This window comes from Helicoverpa zea, chromosome 14, assembly GCF_022581195.2.
Source record: "Helicoverpa zea isolate HzStark_Cry1AcR chromosome 14, ilHelZeax1.1, whole genome shotgun sequence".
Taxonomy (NCBI): Eukaryota; Metazoa; Arthropoda; class Insecta; order Lepidoptera; family Noctuidae; genus Helicoverpa; species Helicoverpa zea.
In genome coordinates, this window is record NC_061465.1 from 7,359,031 (window position 1) to 7,378,057 (window position 19,027).

A 19,027-nucleotide genomic window follows, 5' to 3' on the forward strand; every position below is an offset into this window, starting at 1 on the left:
ACCTGTATCCCTGTCGTGCATAATAAACTTGTTTTATTTCTACAAAAATCAATACGAGAACGTTTACATGTTACGCTTAATGTTTTGGAATACGAACGAGGAGACTGAGCAATATTGCATATGAGTCGCACACATGCATACGGAATCGTTCATCATTTACGTATCGGAGAACGCTAGTACACACACATGTGCGCATCGAGAACACTTAGTAAAGTTACTAATGCGAATATAAATCTGTTTGGTTATCTGTCTTACATATTTTCAACAGAGGTTTAAGCACTTGGTACCTTGGTCGAGTATATTTAATATTAATTTTCATTCGTTTAGGTACTACGCATGAAAATTGACCCGCCACGCGACTAGTTAAAAGTAAGACCCAGCTGTAAAACGAAAAAAGCTCACCTACAAACAAACTGGTTTTACAAAATAAATCGGTAAAATCTCATGTATACCCAACAACACAACACAAGATAACAATGACCAACACCAGTCACGTTGCCCCCAGAGAATCGAGAATCCGTGTCAGTTGGCCTGTCCACTATTGACCTTAAGCCTGCACTAGGCTAACATCTCCAGGGAACACCGCCATAATTATTCCCCCAATCGGATTAACGACACGTATGTTCACAGAACGCTGACCATCCTGGTAATAAGCATTTAGAACACAGTTACGACACTCCAGGGAAGTAATGTTTATTTGCAACCGCAAAAAATATTTTTTGCTTCATTTTCTCCAATTCATCCAAATGGTGACCGCCGTAAAGGAAGGAATGCGATGACACATAAATGGTGTTGTACTTAAAATAAATGGCATGACATGACCCGTTTGTTTATGTGGACAGAAATGCACTGTTTTTAAACATAATGTTGGTAAAAAGTTCAGTACACTTACAGTTTTTTTTTTTTTTTTTATATTGAAATTGTATGAAATTCATATTCTGGTTACACTAGACACAGACTTACTAATAAGTAATATAAATTCTAGTTCTTTTTTTACGCGGCAATCTAACAAGGTCAGGATTTATTACATAGAGATAGTTACAGGACGCTGAGTGACAAAACCAACGAAAGTAAATTAAACGGTATCTCTGTCACAGAACAAGAACTTTGTCACCGCTTGTTTGTAAGTTTCATAATTAATTTGATACCTTGGTTTAGAACTCTGTTTTCAAAATGGATATTAAATAAAACTCCTACCTACTTATAAAGTGGTCCATTGTAGACTACATCTAGACAGAGTACTCATGGTTAACAATGGTCGTGATAAAATATCATTGCGAGTGCCAATAACCACATCTGTAGTCCCCTCAGATTGTCTCGAGCCATTTGCTGGGCCCATAACTTTACTCGCACTACTGGCCCCAACGTACTACTCCAAGAAATATGTTCTAAGGTGAATGAACTTATGTAATGTCTTTAGGTGAAATGGTCGGGATGGAAATCGGAATTTATGTTTCTTTAATGTGCTTGTAGGAAACGTAAAACTGTGATGAAGTTGACATTGTAAAGAATTTAATTACATTTACTTTATATGAAATGAGAAACTTAATTTTTAACACAGTTTAAATTGCTGTTAAAGCCGTATTCATCCACTTTGACACATTTCAGAATCCTGAATAAAGGCAAACCGTAATTACATCTTTGCGATGTCTGTGAAATTATCTAAGGATAGGGATATAAATAGGTCATTGTTATTAAGGCATGTCCAATTACGATGAAACACGGATGGAGAGGGAATATGTAAACCTGCAGCTTTAGTAATTACTGGCGTATTCTTTCCATACATAGCACATGTGAGGCTGGTGCTGCAATATCTCGAGCAACAATAGCGGCCCTGGCTCGCCACTTCAGCCTGTTTTGTTCCACTCTCATTCTTCTGGTTGACGTTATTACTTGCCCTATTGTCTTCCACGGCCTTTGCAACATGTGAAAAATAAGGCATTGTATGCTTCAAGTTGGATCGCGACCCGACCCGCCCAAGAGCCTTCCATAAAACGCCCGTCTATGTCATCAAAGTCACAACGGAGTGAATGTAATTTTCTTTTAGTTTAAGACTTCAAAAGTTTACAAGGTCTATCGCGAAAGCCAAGTAGCGTTCAATAAAAAGCGACATCTAAAAGCCCTATTGCGGACATTCTTTGGCCGCGAGCACTGAGGCGTCCCGACACTTTTCTGCACTTAGCCTCGGATACATACGTCTCAGTATGGCGGACCACTATGTGACCGCAATTCGTTGCGGGAAAAATGAGAACGCTTTTATTGTCAAGAAAATAAATTGCGATAAAAGCGCGTCTCGCGTCTAGCAGTTTGCGCCAGAGGAACAAAGCCTACGAAGCCCTTGTTGGTTACAATTACGGAAACCTTAATACGCCGGACGACTGCCAACGAATTTATGGCGCGCCTTACTTTTTTACCAATTCATTAACGTTCTCGTTTAGAATAAGAGTTCCTGCACTGATGGGACGACCATTTTATGCGGTAATGATGCAATAAATATTTCTGAACGCAAATGAATGCTACACTAGTTTTTCCGAGACTGAACAAGGTTATGTAACTCGGTTATCTTAGCCGCCGAGCTCTGGCGGTGGTTTTAATAAATTAAGTTGTCGGAGTGATGCAAGTTTGAAACTTCTTCTACCTTTGCGTTATCTTCGTCATGGCTAAGATCCACTATCTTTTCAGTAAGTAATTGCTTGTCCTCAGACATCATCTTACTCAATTTATTAAGGCTCAGCTGGAAGACATTATTTATCTGAAGTCTGGAGTTGTTTAAATTGAAATTGATTATCAGCAAAATTTTATGAAGTAGATATTTCAGCCGCAATCTGTGCTACAAAAAGTTCTGCAAAATAATGTATATTAAAAGAAAGATTAATTATTCAAACAGTGAAAGTAGACATGAATATTTTATGAATTTTTCCTCGACCCTTGTTTCGTTTTTGACAAATAACGTATTTTGATAGATTGCCCAAACTATCAGGCCGTAAAATCGAAATAGGTTTCATGAAAATTTCCAATATTTTCCTAGTTACATTTTTTATTTACGTAAAATGGTTATCTACCTATTAATTTAGTTAAGTCGTCATTTTCAAAGTGTATAAAACATTTGGGTTGTAAGCAGAAACTTCTAACTGTACCTATTTCTCCCTAAGGATGTGAACAAAACCTAGATAAGATTACATTTAGGCCAATTTTTTATAATAAAGTTAATACTTCTTCCCAGGGCTGGATATAAACGAAATCTGTAGTACACTAACTAGTCAACAAGTCACGTACTATAAGTCCCTTAGGAACCGACGTAAAGGCGTCTGTATTCACAAGTCCAGAATTCGGAAAACTCGCTACTTCTAAGCGTACAACAACAGTAGAAACTTTTGCTAAAATAGGATACTTCGAGTTGGTGTTTAGCATGACTAAGCTACATAAACTGGATCTCAATGGCGCCTTGAGAAAGCTAATATCGAGCCCAATGCCCAAAAGGATCTTAAGGATAGTCGCCAAGAATATAAAGCACAAAACGATAACCACATATTTCGATAATATCTAAGTAAATGATATCGCTACAAAACATGAAAAGAAAAAGAAAGAGAGCAATAATTGCTCAATCATCAAAATTCATGCCGTGAAAAATTGCTTCAATGATTATACCGAAAAGTAGGGAAGTAACTCAACCAAAATAAAAGTTGCTTGATAAGCATCGAAAACTTTTGCCGATAAAAGAAAATTGCTTAAGTTTATCCATACACAGTACTTTGTATAATAGCAATAAAACATTATAGGAATTATTGGAACTTGTTGATCGAAAATATCCGAGTAAAAACAAAATGAAATTTAAAACCTTTTACAAAATGTCCGCAGTTTTTCCTGTGATTATTATGAGAAGCTACAAAATTGGATTCAGTTTCTCGTTAGTATCAATCTCTAGAAGCTTCCATTCGTTTTTGGTTACATGGCATTGGTTAAATTTATATTTACAGTGGCTATTAATTACTCCGGGAAGATTAATTTTGGATAGAGAATAATTTAGTAGATTAATTTATTGTGATTTAAATAACGGTTTCGATTAACAAGTGCTCTAAAAGTTTCGCTCAACTATCAGATGAATTTTATCTTGAACTAACTTTGATTTATGTTCGTGGTTTTGATTTCTTGCCGCCGGGTATCTGGATTAGACTTAGAAACCTTTTAAGTCGTAATCAGACTTAAGTTTAAGTAACAGTGTAATTTATATAGACTTCGAGTCTTTAAAACATCCTGGGCCTAGAAATATTTTAGTTTTCGGTCGGATAGGGTAGATCTAGGTATACATAGGTTTTGAAGCAATCGTATTTTTCTTGTTTTTGCGTGTACTTTACTTTAACATAATTACTAGGAACTACATTTACAGGTAATTAATTATTTCAATATGAATTACTGAATATTACATTTTCGCATATTGCCCATAAAATTATATGAGTCAGTTCTCAGTATCGGTTCAAACCCATATTAATTGAAGCTACCGGATTTGTGTTAACGATTTCGCAAATATATGTTAAATTCAATTTTGTTTGATATCTGTACAAAAGTCGTATTTACTGTTCACGTAATAAATTACAATTTATATATTATAATATTGTATTGTAAGAATATCTACAGAGGTCATTGAACCCTGAGGACCTACCTAATATTGTGAAGTTCAGGCTAAAAAAAGAACGCGCTCATTTTTATTATATGATATGGACTAGACTATGCCAAGCTCACCTTCTGAATAATATATCATGTACCCGAATATTAATAGATTTTATTCTGGCTCAGTGTAACTTGTTGGTTGCAATTAGTGGTCAATCTCAGACTACTTTAGGTAAGTAGTAAGCATTTATTGCACTCGATAAAACGGTCGATTAGCTACCGATTCTATAAAGTAAACCGTTAAAAGGCGATGAAGTGTTTATCTATCTAAAAGGACATTAGTATGCCCTCCTGCTTTCTCTTAAGTGCAGACTTTTTCTGAAGCGCTTCAATAAAATTTTACACCTTGTAATTACTGAGGTATCTACTTCTTTCAATGTAGTGGTGATTCCGTATAAATATTTAAAGGGGTTTTATTGAGTAAAAAAAGTAGAGAAAAATACCTGAGGCTCATTTCTGTTTCTAATAGAAAAGAACATTGGTTTTATGAAAATTAACGATTTAGTTTTTATTCACAAAATATTTACATTAATTGAAAAAAAAAAAACTTATATATATATACAACTTAAAACTAATACAGTGCATCAAAAAATTGCTCCTCATCGCTGTCACTGGGTAATGTACCCAAAAGACTGGCAGCATTGCCACGTTGGATGGCAATGCTCAACCTCTGTGCGAAATAAAAGCCAGCCTTTGGGTCCCGGGAAATGTCAATCAGGCGCTGGGAAATATCCCTGGCAAGAAGGTGGGCGCTCGGACCCCACGGCCCTAGAGTTTCAACCCCAAACGGCTCAAACATGTAATTGCCTATAAGGTTACTAGATTTGCGCCGCTTGAGGTTCTCTGCTTGTGCAGCGGCGGAGCCAGCACAACATGCAGTTCCGGGAAGGTGAGATGGCGCAAGAGTGTCGACGCGTGTCGCGTCCCACACTAAAGTCCTACCCAACTTCCACGGAAATAGCGACATGCCGTCTGGTCTCTTGCCATCGTCGCGTGCCAAGCCATTTGGTTCGAGTACGGCTGGCACGCCGACGGCAACAAGAGCGCGACGGATCACGTCGTTTATGTTGGCATGTCGTGGTATGCGGCCGGCACTCGGGCTGCACGACAGGCCGTGGTGCCCGAGGCTGTTGACAGCTTCCCCGCAGTGGCAGCGATGAGGAGAGCAGCATGGAGCACCTAGTCGGAGGCAAACGTCGAGTCTGAAGGTGGTGTCATCAAACATGGTGCCTGTGTTTGAGGACGGAAATGCAAGAAGCCATAGACCCGACTCCCATTCACCCACAGCCAGTAGGCGCGCTCGCTCTGCAGAAGTAATTGACGTATCGATTAAACTTTTCCGTATTACTCTGCAGAGCGGCTCATCCCACTGTCTCTGGGAGGACAGGTTGGCGGGTAAGTCGGTGTTCGGGCATGCGACTTTCCAAGCATTTAAAGCCTCAGTCAGGCTTGGCACCTCAAAATTGACCAGTGTGGTGGGTAATATTTTCCTGATCAATTTCTCAGTACCATGGACCGAGAAAATAAAGGCTGGTAAACTTACACTGGAAATTTTACGGACGCCAAGTCCTCCCATTCGGATGGGAAGAGTCGCTTGAGACCAAGCTCTGTCGTCCAAGGCCACATTTAAGATGGATGATAATGTATGTCGTATAATTTCGTCGATTTTGTCCAAAAGGTTGGTGTGCTTCCATAAATGGGAAGCACGCAAGTTATACGTAAATTTTGGTCCAAAACAGCAGTACCGCATGATGGTGATGGCTGCATGCATATTAATTTTGAGTAGCCTTTCCGAAACATCATTAAAATTTTTGAATTTTCTTCTCAATAAAATCCGAAAATGAATCTTCCAGTATAGGTGATCCAAGGAGGCAAAGAGAACTTTGGTCTATCGGTTTAATTTCAGGAGCTATTGTGAGGAAATTTTGAAGAATAGTCTGTCTGTCAGTCGAGTCGGGTATAAAAAGTTCACATTTAGAAAGGTTGAGGTCGAGGCCAATGTCGTGGAATTTATCTTTTAGGAAAACTAAATCATTAAGAACAGTATCTCTGTTGCCTCCCAGGGTCCCGTCGTCGAGATACCACACGTTAAATTCAGAATTTAGCTGCCGAATAATTGGGTTAATCGCCAAACTAAAAATCACAGGCCCGAGTGGATCACCTTGTTGACAGCCAACAGCGGATTGTAATAGGTTGTTCCGATATAATAATTTTGTTGGGTATCTATAGCATTGCCAAAGAAAACTGTAAATTTTGGGTATTTCTTTTTTGGCTTCTGCCAGCAAGGTGTCCCTATTCACCGAGTTGAAGGCGTTCTTGATGTCAACCTTCAGGATGACATCTCCTTTCCCATGATTTAGATAGGTCGACAGGGCGTGTACGGCAGCCTCGCAGCCCCCTTTTGAGCCGTAACCTAGCTGCAGGGGCTGAAATTTTTCCGAAACTTCCTCACTACAAAATTTAGAGCAGATTTTGGCTACCATACGACGGTAAGTAGTCCCCACGGCAATTGGACGAATACCGCCATCCTTTTTGCGCAGAGCACATAGATTGGCTCCGTACAAAACGTCGATGATGGTTTCGTCCACCTTGCCGGAGAGCATAAGGTTGGTCAGGGCCGTAAGCTCCTTCAAGAGCGACTCACCTGCTTCCCCGGCGCTTGGGCAGGTGAGATCCTTTAGATGTTGCGGACTCAAGCCGTCGAGGCCGCCTGCAGAGCCGCATCTGAAGGAGCGTATGGCTGTAACCAGGTGTCGACCTGTAACTGTGAGGATATCTGTGTCCGGATCAGGAGGTTCGGGAAAAGAGAGGTCATCGGCTGGGGACGGGTGTTTACTCTCCAGAGCGGAGAGTGTCTCTGGAGAACACGGCGCCACCACATCACTGCTGAAGAGAATTCTAGCAGCCCCCCGAATGTCACCTTCACTCAACTTTGATTCCACTAGGCGTGAAATATTTGAGTATCTTTGAGTCGGTAATTTAGTATCGAAATCTGTATGGCCTGAAGTTGTACAATTGTCTTTAATTTGTTTTGTTAGTGACTTTTTGTTTGCCAAACTTTTCTGAACATGCAGAATTCTATAGGGGAAGGTGAGCAATTCCTCCCAAGCACGTTGCGAGTTCTCTCGTGCAGCCAGGCGAACACAACCTGCCAAGTGTTGAGCAACCAGAGGCCTGGCTCCACGGGGAACCCGCTTTAATAATAACGATTTAGTTCTGAACTTTGTCCATTAGTGGCAAATTTTGAATATTACCCACAGACACACAGGACGTCCATGAACTCCCAACAACAGTTTTAAGTTTTTAAAATTATGAAAATGTTATCAACTATATAAACAATATTACTAATCCGGTTTCCTAAAATTGCAGTGCCATACCTACTCTCTGTATTCCTAGAGCACAACCCAAAGGCACATTTAACGTAATTACGATTCCTAAGTGAAACATTTATTCTGCAAGTAAGACTCAAAAAAAGTACCAAACAAAAAAGTTGCGCGCTAAACCTCAACCTTATTCATAAGCCATAAACCGCGCTTACTAAACTACTTTCGTCCTTCACTATGGATTAGCCACCTGACGAAGCGAACCGAAGAGTTCCGTGCCACGAAGCAGGCGCATTACAATCTCAGGATTTAGCAGTTCAAGTACCGCTTTGTAATTTGCGGTAGGCAAAGCTGTGAAGGCTGAAAGCCTCGTAATAAGGTAAGGCAAGTCATATGTGTACCTACGTAGGTACTTAAGTAATGCGGAAACATTTAGAAGATTCTCCTTTGTGTGACGTAGATGTGACAATGTTAGCGATTTTTACGGCATTGTGTAAAAATTACAAAGAATGGTCTTAGAAAGTGATAAAATGTTGATTGGTACCTACATTCTTTATGGCTGGAATTGACTGAGTTTTGAAATACTAGAACAAAAGTATTTCTTACTAACAAGACTATGTAAGTATTAAGTAATGTCACATAGTTGAGTTCAGATAAAAATATTATCGAGAAACAGCTACCATTTTCTACTTGGATATTCATGAAAGCAAGGAAGAAGATGTCAGCATCGTTCCTCGTGGCGGTTTAGAAAGACCGTGTTCGTTCATTTGTTTTATATCTTTTGTTTTTCAAACAACACGAAGGGACGTCTCATGACTTGTCAGTGAATTCACATCTACCAAGAACTTTTCACTGACAGATTAGTGTACTGACTCATTAGTCATGGTTAATCTGTCAGTGAAAAGTTCTTGTTAGAGGTACTTAATTTACACCGTATTTTTTCCTTTTTCCTTTACTTATGTTTCCACTACATAGTATTGCATATGGTAGTTCTAACAAGAAACAAAAAAACACTTAACATCTTCGTCCTCATCAGCCTTTTTATAGTCCCACTGCTGGGCATAGGCCTCCATTCACATGGACCCACATCATGAATTGAGCTTAACATAATATTTTGAAATTATAACTCAATCCATTACTTACATCAAAAATAGGTACAACCTATTCCATATGCAGAACATAATCTAACATGGAACTATTTCCGACCACGCGTGGGTGTAGTAGGTTCCAAGTGATAAATTATTAACTTCCAGGTCGCTAAGTAGATCGTATGCCGAAAATAGTGCGGCTACAATATGTATGACAGTGGGCTATATCTCATCTTCAACCCTTACCCGTAGTGGGGTGTTATGAGATGGCTGTTTCTTGTAAGTCAGCTGACTGAGAAATAGTTATAGTTTTTGTGAGCAATAACTGTGTAACATACAAATGCAAGAAAGTTTGGCAAATATCATTGTTGAAATAATATTGACGTGGAATTGAAAAGGACTGTTGCAAAACATTTAGAATTTTGTTTGCTAAGTCGTTCTAATAAATCACAGATTTTAAGCTTGTTTTCCAAAAACAACTTACAAAATAGAGTTAAGTCTAGCTTCTAAGGATACTAATCCAGTTTGTACCAGTTTATTTATGATCCCTAAACTCCAGTCGAAAACTTCGGCGATTTCAATTCAATGGAATTATCTGAAATAGCGAGTTTGCTCTTCCTAGGAAAACAAGAAGGAACTTAGTTTTTGATATATTGCTGGTTACCAGGTGGTCAACGAGTTGTTCGTGTTTCGAAGATTAAACGGGCTTTGTGTTAACGAGAACATTATTAACTACGGCGCTCTGATAGCGGAGTGCAGTTAGAAACGTTGTTACACCTTTTTTATATCTTTCCTTTCAATGAATGCCTATATTACATCATGTTTTAATGAGCTAAGCGTTATTTCTCGAACGTGTGTATACTTACAGAGACTAGAAAATCGATAAAGCGAATTGTCGTTAATATTTATGGCGGTTTGGGCAAAATTTTAAGCACATTAGTATTGCATGCAAATTGTTAATACATATAAGTACCTACAATGTTAGAAGGTTCGCCAAGTCGAAGAATCACCATAATATTGCCACAATATTCAGAATAATATTTAATAAACATATTGGCATACAGCAGTGTCTGTTAAAACCATTGGTTCTGAGAAGTTAATCCGCCATCCGCATGTTAGTTTGGACGTAATCCGTTCGGCGCAGATACATTGAATACGACGGACACATTTAAACTAGTTCGAGGAATATCTCTGTTTATTTTGAAGTACAGAAACTTTTCAGTCTTTTATTAATAAGCAGGATATTTACAGAAATAATATATGTAATCTTAAATTATGTAAAACAAAAATAACAAAAGAAAATTTACGAATCATTAAAAAAAGAAAGAAATTACAATTAAGTATAAAAAAAAAAAACACCCGCATCGCTGTCGCCGTGGATTGTGCCCAAAAGGCTGGCTGCATTGCCATGCTGAATGGCATAGAGATATACCTAGCATATTTTGAAGTTATATACAAAGATATATTCTAGATTTGCAGTCTACGAAGTTATTGAAGGCTTATCTTAGTACAATTAGTTCTAAGATCCCAGAACCCATGCGCTTTATTTAGAGTAGGTACTGCAGTGGTTTACAATGGGAGCTATTGAAAGCTGGCCAGAACTTTGTGTTATTGAAGTTTATGGAAGCGAACTAATCTATTGAGCTTAATATTAAATGCACTTTTCATATTTTGAATTCTGTTCGGTTGCGATAATTTTGCAGGTTTAAATGTAAGAAACATGCAACAGTTGTCATATGTAAAGCATCCCGTTTTTAAATGAAAAAACTGGGAAAATTCTGTGACTGAGAAAATTATCGTAGTCTACAGCAATAATTCTTCGTGACCACTCCCGTCCCATTCCATTCCACAGTGACGAAATGAATAATACGAATTCTCGCCTCACGTAATCCTATTTGCAAAGGGACGGCGCGGCATCTCCCTGTTATTACACAAACGGGCCGTGCGTGTTAATCCTAATAATTATTTGTATATCTTGACGGCTCATTATTATAACATACTACCTTTTAAGCGGATTTCTTCTTTATCTTGCTTATAATAAAAATATGTTCAGTAGATACTCCGTTGTTTGTGTTGCCTTTCGTACTTAGTGCAAAAGATGTTCTGTTCATGTTACTTTGTGTTCACATAATGTCGTAAACAACGTAGACATTTTAGCGATAACGAGCAATAAGCTATAATACAGGTAAACGCTTTTCCACGCTATTGTAAAATACAGCACACAATTCACTGGAATTAGATTAATGTGCCAGAGTAAACTTTGCAGCGCGCTTCCTTCCTTAATGCACCGCAATATCGCTTCCAAGCAAATATACTCCCTTAACCTAACAAGAAAATATGTGAACAAAACTATGTATGGACTCACCTAAGGCCGCGGCCACACAGATTAAATTTAGAATTCTCTTTTTGCCAGTCTGACCGCGGTTGCTTAGACTGTGTTAGGCGAGTAAGGCTCGGACATTGGAGAGTGATTTTCGGTAACATTGTACGTACCGGCTATCTGTAACCGACTTAATACCGTGAATAAGTAAGTAGACTGGCGAAGCAGTTAATGTCGGTACCCTTGGAATAGCGGTACAGGATACGCCTTTAGCCTTTATGGTCAGAGATAAACACTTATCTACATAAGCGTAAATAGTGATTTTGTTTCGGATGCTGGGTCGGATAGTCGGATTTGTTTTCGTCTTTGCACCGGTTTAAGGAATTAACTTGCGTTAGGGAGGATTAGCGTTTAAGTTTAGTTCTGGGTGAGCAGATAAACTTGTAATAACTCTGGTGATATTTGACTAAGCGGCTTTGCGTATTTTAATTACGTAGGTAGGTATCCAATTTATGATTACCGTTTATATGTATGAATACAGATGAAAGCCATAAATTGAATACTGAGTTAAATATTGAATGAACAAACAATAATTGTATGACGTCAAGCTTTTTAGATTATCCCACATATATTGCTACTCCATCAGCAAAAATACACACACGCAACACACCAGCAAAAATATAACTGAATTCCATCAAAAGCTCTCCTGTGTTTCGCTCCACATTTTCAAATTCACTTACAAAACTAATTTCCTTTTTTGCCGTGTGGTTTCCTCATCAAACTGATCCTATCTGTTCCGTGGGCGTCAATCGAAACTGATACAGCGGTTTTCAACCTAATACTGCTATAAAAGGAATCTGTTTACTTACATTATTATGTAAATGAATTCGTGTTGCCCTATCCGTAACTCGTTAGGTCGTGATGCAGTATCTGTGCTGGATAGATAGAAGCAAGTATCAGCACTCTATTATCTAGGCGGCTGTCCAATGTTATTGCTAGATGTGGACACCAATTACGGACAAGTTTTCGAGTTGGCAAAAAACAATTGTAGTCTTAGGACTACAGTTGTTTTTTATTGTAGTCTTAGGACTACAGTTGTTTTTTGCCAACTCGAAAACTTGCTAAGCTAAGCTAAGCTGTATAAAGTATATTTGTAATTTTCTGAAATTAAAATATGTTTGATATATAAATGTTTGATGCTACCAGCATCTAAAAGAAATGTTTATGAAGAAATGAAATGAACTTGTCAATACACTTAAGCTATTACAGTCCAGGCCAAAATTATCTGACACCTCATCATCGTATTCAAATTGCCGTAAAAAGTATATTTACAAGAAAAATATACTTTATACCATTTTAAAATGAGCATCTCCAACGACTGTAAGCTAAAGTAATATTTTAGTAAGTACATAACTGGCCAACGAATTTGTGTTTAACTAACAACGTAGTTCGACTGGCCGAGTAAACTTCATCTCAGTGAGTTGAGCGTACTTAAGTAGCGATGCAGCAGCTAATAATGTTTGCAGATTAACTTTTTCGATCCAACGGCTAAGATAATAAATTAAATGAATCGTAGACAGCAACTTCTGCAGGGCGGAATATATTTGTAATTTTCCGACGGAGTTCTGTCTTACGTAAAAACTAAGCTTTTTTATCAATTCTTTTATTTTATCAGCTTCAATTTATTTTTGCACCGGTACAATATATTAGGAACAATGAAGCATAAACGGTAATGAAAATACGGTCCATTGAATGGCAAGCGTCGCCAAGTCCCGTCGTCCGGATAAGCCGTTTTTGTTGCCATCCCAAACAAACAAAATCGACCTGTTAATTGTACTAAATAGAGAATAGGGTTGTTTAATTTATACGTTCGCCATTCAAGAAGTTAGAACCAATATTTGTAAGCCGTACATTTTCTGGCTTGTTTAAGTTTGTTCCTCCGGAAATTGAACGGAAGGCGGACAATCTTATTATGTCAATTGCGTTGTCGATTAGTATGACATGGCAATTGGAACTGCCGAGCTGTGGCTGCGGGGTGAATGCTGTGCATTTTTATGTCAACACTGCAGAAAGCAGCGGGAGGTTTTATTCTGCGCTTGTATCGAATTAAATTGTAACGAGGAAGCCATTTATTTGCTCTTCCGTGCATAGGATGGTTACTAAATATCCGTGTCTAAATTCAATATATTTCACTGCTACAGGTATTCAAAATGATAACTACCAATCCGATTAACTAAAGTAGCAAAAATATTGAATCTAAAAAAAATCACGATGGTACACTTATTCACCTCTGTTTACAAAACTTTGAAAAGAATCGCATAAACTTCAGAAGAAAAAAATACTTCATTTGTCAAACAAATAGAAAGTTTTAATTGAAAAACAAATTTCCAAGAGAGAAAGGCAGGTCATTTTACAGGTTTCATAATAAAAGTGCGAGAGCTGGTATCTAATTGAGTGGTGGTGTTTTTTAATTCTCCCAACAACGGTTATATTCTAAACGGGTTTTCTTTGTTTTGTTTAAGAATGATATGACGGTGTCGATCATAATATAAATAGGTACCTTTGCGAAAATGTATGAAAATGTTGTTTCCCACTCTTAAAGCAGTGAAACCGTCAAAAGTATCAAAGCACGAAACCACTTAGAACCAACCATGTGTTTATGGAGCATCCGTCTTAGTCGCAGACCATTCATTTCGCGTCTAAAAGTCCGCACCGCGCAACCTTTGACCAACTGTAAATAGACAAGGCCACGACCCACTAACAACCTGAACAACACTACCGCTCATCACGGCCTGTTTTCTTTTCACATTTAAAAAAAGAAACAAGTGACTCCGCGTTTTCTAGAAAAAGATCCTCTTCCCAGTACCATAAATAAATAAACACTTAACAAAAAGTCAAGAATAGTCCTTCTTTACATTTGACTACGCTCATTGTAACAAGTTCTCAATGTCGCCCTATTTCTATAGAACTTACATAAAGCGTTAGCGCACCATAAAATGTTTGAAGTTAAACGTAAACAATGAATAAGTAAGCATAATGTAATACTTTGGCTGCGTTCATAATTTGTACCGTGTTTTTCTTTGTAGCTTTGCGAGTAAATGGGACTTACTAAAGCAACTTCATGAGCCGAGCAAAAACATTTTCTGTTTAAAAATTGCAGAGAGTTGAAAAGTGTTGGATTTTGTAAATCACGAGAGGGTAAAATACACTCAAAACTAGGTATTTCGGTAATGAATCTAAGAACATCTAAATGATACATTTTCTCAAGTGAATGAAGCAATTCTATTAGTCAACTTATCTCATCACAGTCTGAACCCAAATGAAGTCAAAGTCCTCATTTTAATTACTCTTTGCAAAAGTCATTTTAAAACAAATCAAACAATAAGAGAGATTAGCGAACTAGACGATGTCGTTCCAGTTATAAATGCGTAACTATTTTACCGCAACAAAGAGGTGTAAATAATTACAGTGGCCATTTTATGGTGCAAACTAAGTTTATGAAGCTCGCCGCACGTTAACTCCTTTATCCCACCTAGTGTGAATACCGAGAATTTTTGCAACGTTTATACCTCAAACGACCTCCGACTTTATTTAGCTTTTGTACTAAAATAATTAACCCCAAAAACTTTAGTGCCCTGATAACTCCTTCGAAAATTACGCTCTGTTTATAAGTGGGCCTTGTTTTTTCTTTGTTAATTCAATTAATGTATTCTGCCCTGCTAAGTTTGTTTTAACTACTTAGAAGATATTTAATTATAGAACTTTAAATAAAAACACTGTGCGAGGAAGTGATTTTGGCGGGGTTATTATGCCTTTTAGCGCTGACTGTATCGCTTGTACCTATTACAAAACAGTTCTTAAGGTTCATTCTTCCGTAAGGCATTATCTGATTACATAAACCTACCTAACATTTTCACATATGCAAAATAATAATAATAAGCATACGTCTACGTGTTCTTAGTTAGGCGAGAAGCGGATTTTACTTAATTAAATACCTTTTACACGGCGCGTACACTCGGGTGCCATTATTTAAACTCTTACCTGAAACAAATAAACGGAAACATTTAATTTATTTTCAAGTTCAAAATTTTACGAAGCTGTTGTTTGTGATGAATTAAAATTCGCAGAAGTAATTAAGCGTTAAGATTTTCATTTAATGAGATGTCTTATCAAATAATACTTAAATAAGTTTACGTAAATGTCAACTGAAATTAAATTATAACAATTAGGTACGGTCGCAAAACATGCAATTACAAGAGGAATGTGTAAACTCGAATAAAAATAAATAGATCATTAAGTTTCCAAATCTCATTAACCCACTGTTTTAGTACTGAATTTGAATATTAAATTGGTCAGTGGGTTTGAAATATATATTCACAGAATGACCAACATGAATCTACTCGTATACGTATGTATAGTACATACGAAGCTGTATGTAGAGTAGTAGTGCTTCAGTGCTCAGTGCCTATGTTTCAGTCGGCTGTCTCGCCACAGTCGGATACACACAAGAGGCTTTATCATTTGCGAGACTTCCATAAATCGAACTCCTACCGAAACATTTTCAATGACTCAAAACATCTGTTGCTTCAGCACTGTCCCGGAAAAGACACAACTTAGAAACAATGAAAACCTTTTATTACATAAAATGAAATAACCAAAATTTTGCTGCGAACATTTGCCAAACGTGCCTGTAACAAAAACAAATTCAGCATTGACGCTTTTAGGCAAAGCATCTAATATTAATATTTATGCAAATGACAATATTAAAATCATTCGCGGCACGGACCAGAATATCAATGAAGCAAATTCGGCTGAAAGAACCTTTTTTGGTCCGCAATCGACACAGAATCGATTTGCAATGAGGTTTTAGCGAAACCACAATGAAATTATCCGGGCTTTTGCCACCGGATATTAAACACAGATGGGACAATCACACAGCAAATAATTCCAATAATGCATCGCAATACTCAGTTTTGACCAGCACTTCAATTAATTAACTTTCCATTTGTGCTCACTGTATTCATGAATAGCTTTTCATATATGAATTAGAGCTAGTAATAAAACATTGAATTTCACACTTCTGACGACCTCAAAACTTTTGATGATATTATCAAAATAAATTGCTAGAAAATACGGAATAATGCTTTAACATGATCAGAAACATGGTTCTGGTAAATGAATATTATCATTACTCGTTGAACACTCATCTCTTCCCTCTTTCATTACTCCCTTCCTAGTAATGAAAGAGGGAAGAGATGAGTGCAGACCGAGAATGTTCCAGTCCGTCATTAGCATACAGATTGATCCAAACGCCGAGACGACCGAAATGCTGGTAAATGAACCCAATTCAATGTACAACTGAATGATTGTGTTTCAAGTTCTACGGTCGTACTTTTGTAGCATTCTGAATGCATTTTAATTACTTTTCCGCCACTTTAATTCTATTTTGTTTGAAAAGTACTTTATTATCGCTAGTAAGTCTGACAGCTCACTTACCTTCATTTCCTTAACTGCTATAGTAGAATCAGTCTTTCCCTTATCCAATTGGTCATTACTTAACATCGCCTGATCGGTCATGGTACTTTCGTCTACTAAAATTTCTCTGCTATTTTTCCTGGAATGGTTAATAATATCGGGTTTCTCGGCACTCATCAGATTACTGGCATTTTCATTTGTACAGTTCTCTTTTCCAGATTTTCGGTCTTCGGCTGAGCGTGATTTATCTTCGGAACTTTTTATTTTGAAACAAGATATCGATTTCTTATCTGCTTTACCATCGCTTCTACTAATTGGATCATTTTTATCACGTTTACGTTCGTCTTTCTTGAGGTTCTTAGCAGCACTCTCAGACTTGAGACGTTTTTTCTTTCCATTCCACTTAGAGTGGACGTTTTTGGATCGATTGCTATCATCGCTCGTTCCAACGCTGTCAGAACAGACGGGGTTAACTAGGATTTTCGTTGATTTAGCTTTTCGTTCTATTTTTCTTAAATTCAGTAAGTTTCCAGTTGAGTTTATGAGGGTGGGTGATGAATTGTGTGATGGAGAACTGTCCTTCCCCTCATCGCTGGAACCGCGAACAGCTGCGGGTATCAGTTTGATGGCTTTCATGGCATCAACAGGGTTATGTCGTATTTTGTGTGTACCAAGTGGCCCCATAGCAATCGGTGGTCCTCCTTTGAATAATAACGCCGTCTCCGTTGGTTGACACACACAAGCTAACATTTTCAATATTCATTTAATTTACTTATCACTATTATCACTCACATATTTGGTGTATTATTATATTGTAACCACTCATTAACTAAAATAGATTGTAAGCGTGATGATTGGCTGGAAACCTATTTATTCAGAAAATGTTCAAATCTACAACAGATGTCATATTGTTTTTACGCAGAAGCTAAATACGAATAAAACAAACGTGAGACGTTTCTGTAAGTGTACTTGAAAGTTACATTATGTATGTTCGTGTGTATCTCCTAACGCATCTCACACGTTTAACGCGTATATTAAACTTCCTTCCCGCCGCGGAGACATGTTATTTCTAACTGAATAGCGTAATCATTGCCGTCATTCGGATACTTGATTTGTCGTCACTTACAACAGACTTCCTCGTTTCTGTAGACAACACATACAAATCATCCAAACGAACGTATTGTGTACTCGGAATGGGACAATTGAGTTTTACCTTCAAAATCTGGTGACTTGATGCAAAGCTTAACTTCAGTCTACCAAAATAGTGTTTTCGTCTAAAAATATTCAAAGTCATTTATAGAGTTTACAGAACAAAATAAACCAAAAGTGAACCGCAAACATTTTGTCTCCAAATCCTTTCCCAGGGGAGGAAAAAGTTCAAAAGCCAGTTACTGCTTTATTCCACGTATACTCGTATACGTACTTACGGCACGAGTGAAAAGTTGACGTTATCGGATTTTCTGCTCGAGCATGTCACAATGTCTCCAAGGTTTGTATTTATCGCGGAATAGATCTGTTGCGGTTCCGATACACCACTTTCTTACTATGGCTGCCCTCCTTTTCAACTTATCGATACCTGTCTCAATTATTGTTGAATAATATTTGCCGCGTTGTAACTTTACTTATTGTACAGTTCAAACGGTTATATTCCGCCCTTCCTAAAAGCATTCATATCTAAAAGCGTCCAAAGCGCGGCCCACTTGCATAGTTATTTGAATAATCAATCAGGTAAGGGCAATAAAAGTGAATCATTTGAATGCCAAGTTTGCTTTGCTCCATGCTCAGTACTTGGAGTAACCGTAAAAACCAACAATTGGAATGACTCCCTCAATCATTTTATTACGAACGATTTCTGTACGATGACGAAAGGTAACTCGAGACGAAACGCTACGTATATTGACGATATAAAATGAATCAATTTATAAGCAAAATGCTCTTCGTTGTCAATACTAGGTATAACTTTCTTATTTCTCTCAGGCATATTTTAACCAGCCCTAGTAAACGTTTCCCAAAATAAACTGACGTGTTTCGGCATAAAACCTTTTTTATACAAAAATGAGGAATACATTATTACGCCCCAAATGAACTTTGCGTATAAAATAAATGGAATTGTAATAAAATTCTTCATATTTTTCAGAAAAGCCATTAAAATA

The 19,027-nt window shown here is 37.6% G+C and overlaps 1 protein-coding gene across 5 annotated transcripts in view; it reads right to left on the reverse strand.

Annotated features, from left to right (window-relative positions):
- Positions 1 to 19,027, reverse strand: part of LOC124636137 (apoptosis-stimulating of p53 protein 1) — a 243,615-nt gene that overhangs the window by 60,562 nt on the left and 164,026 nt on the right. The window contains exon 2 of one of the 5 annotated variants that reach the window (XM_047172065.1): positions 16,896 to 17,703. The exons of the other annotated variants lie outside the window; for them this stretch is intronic. Within the exon in view, the coding sequence (XP_047028021.1) occupies positions 16,896 to 17,624 (729 nt within the window). The 5' untranslated portion in view covers positions 17,625 to 17,703. The remainder of the gene's footprint in view (positions 1 to 16,895; positions 17,704 to 19,027) is intronic. 5 annotated transcript variants of the gene reach the window in all.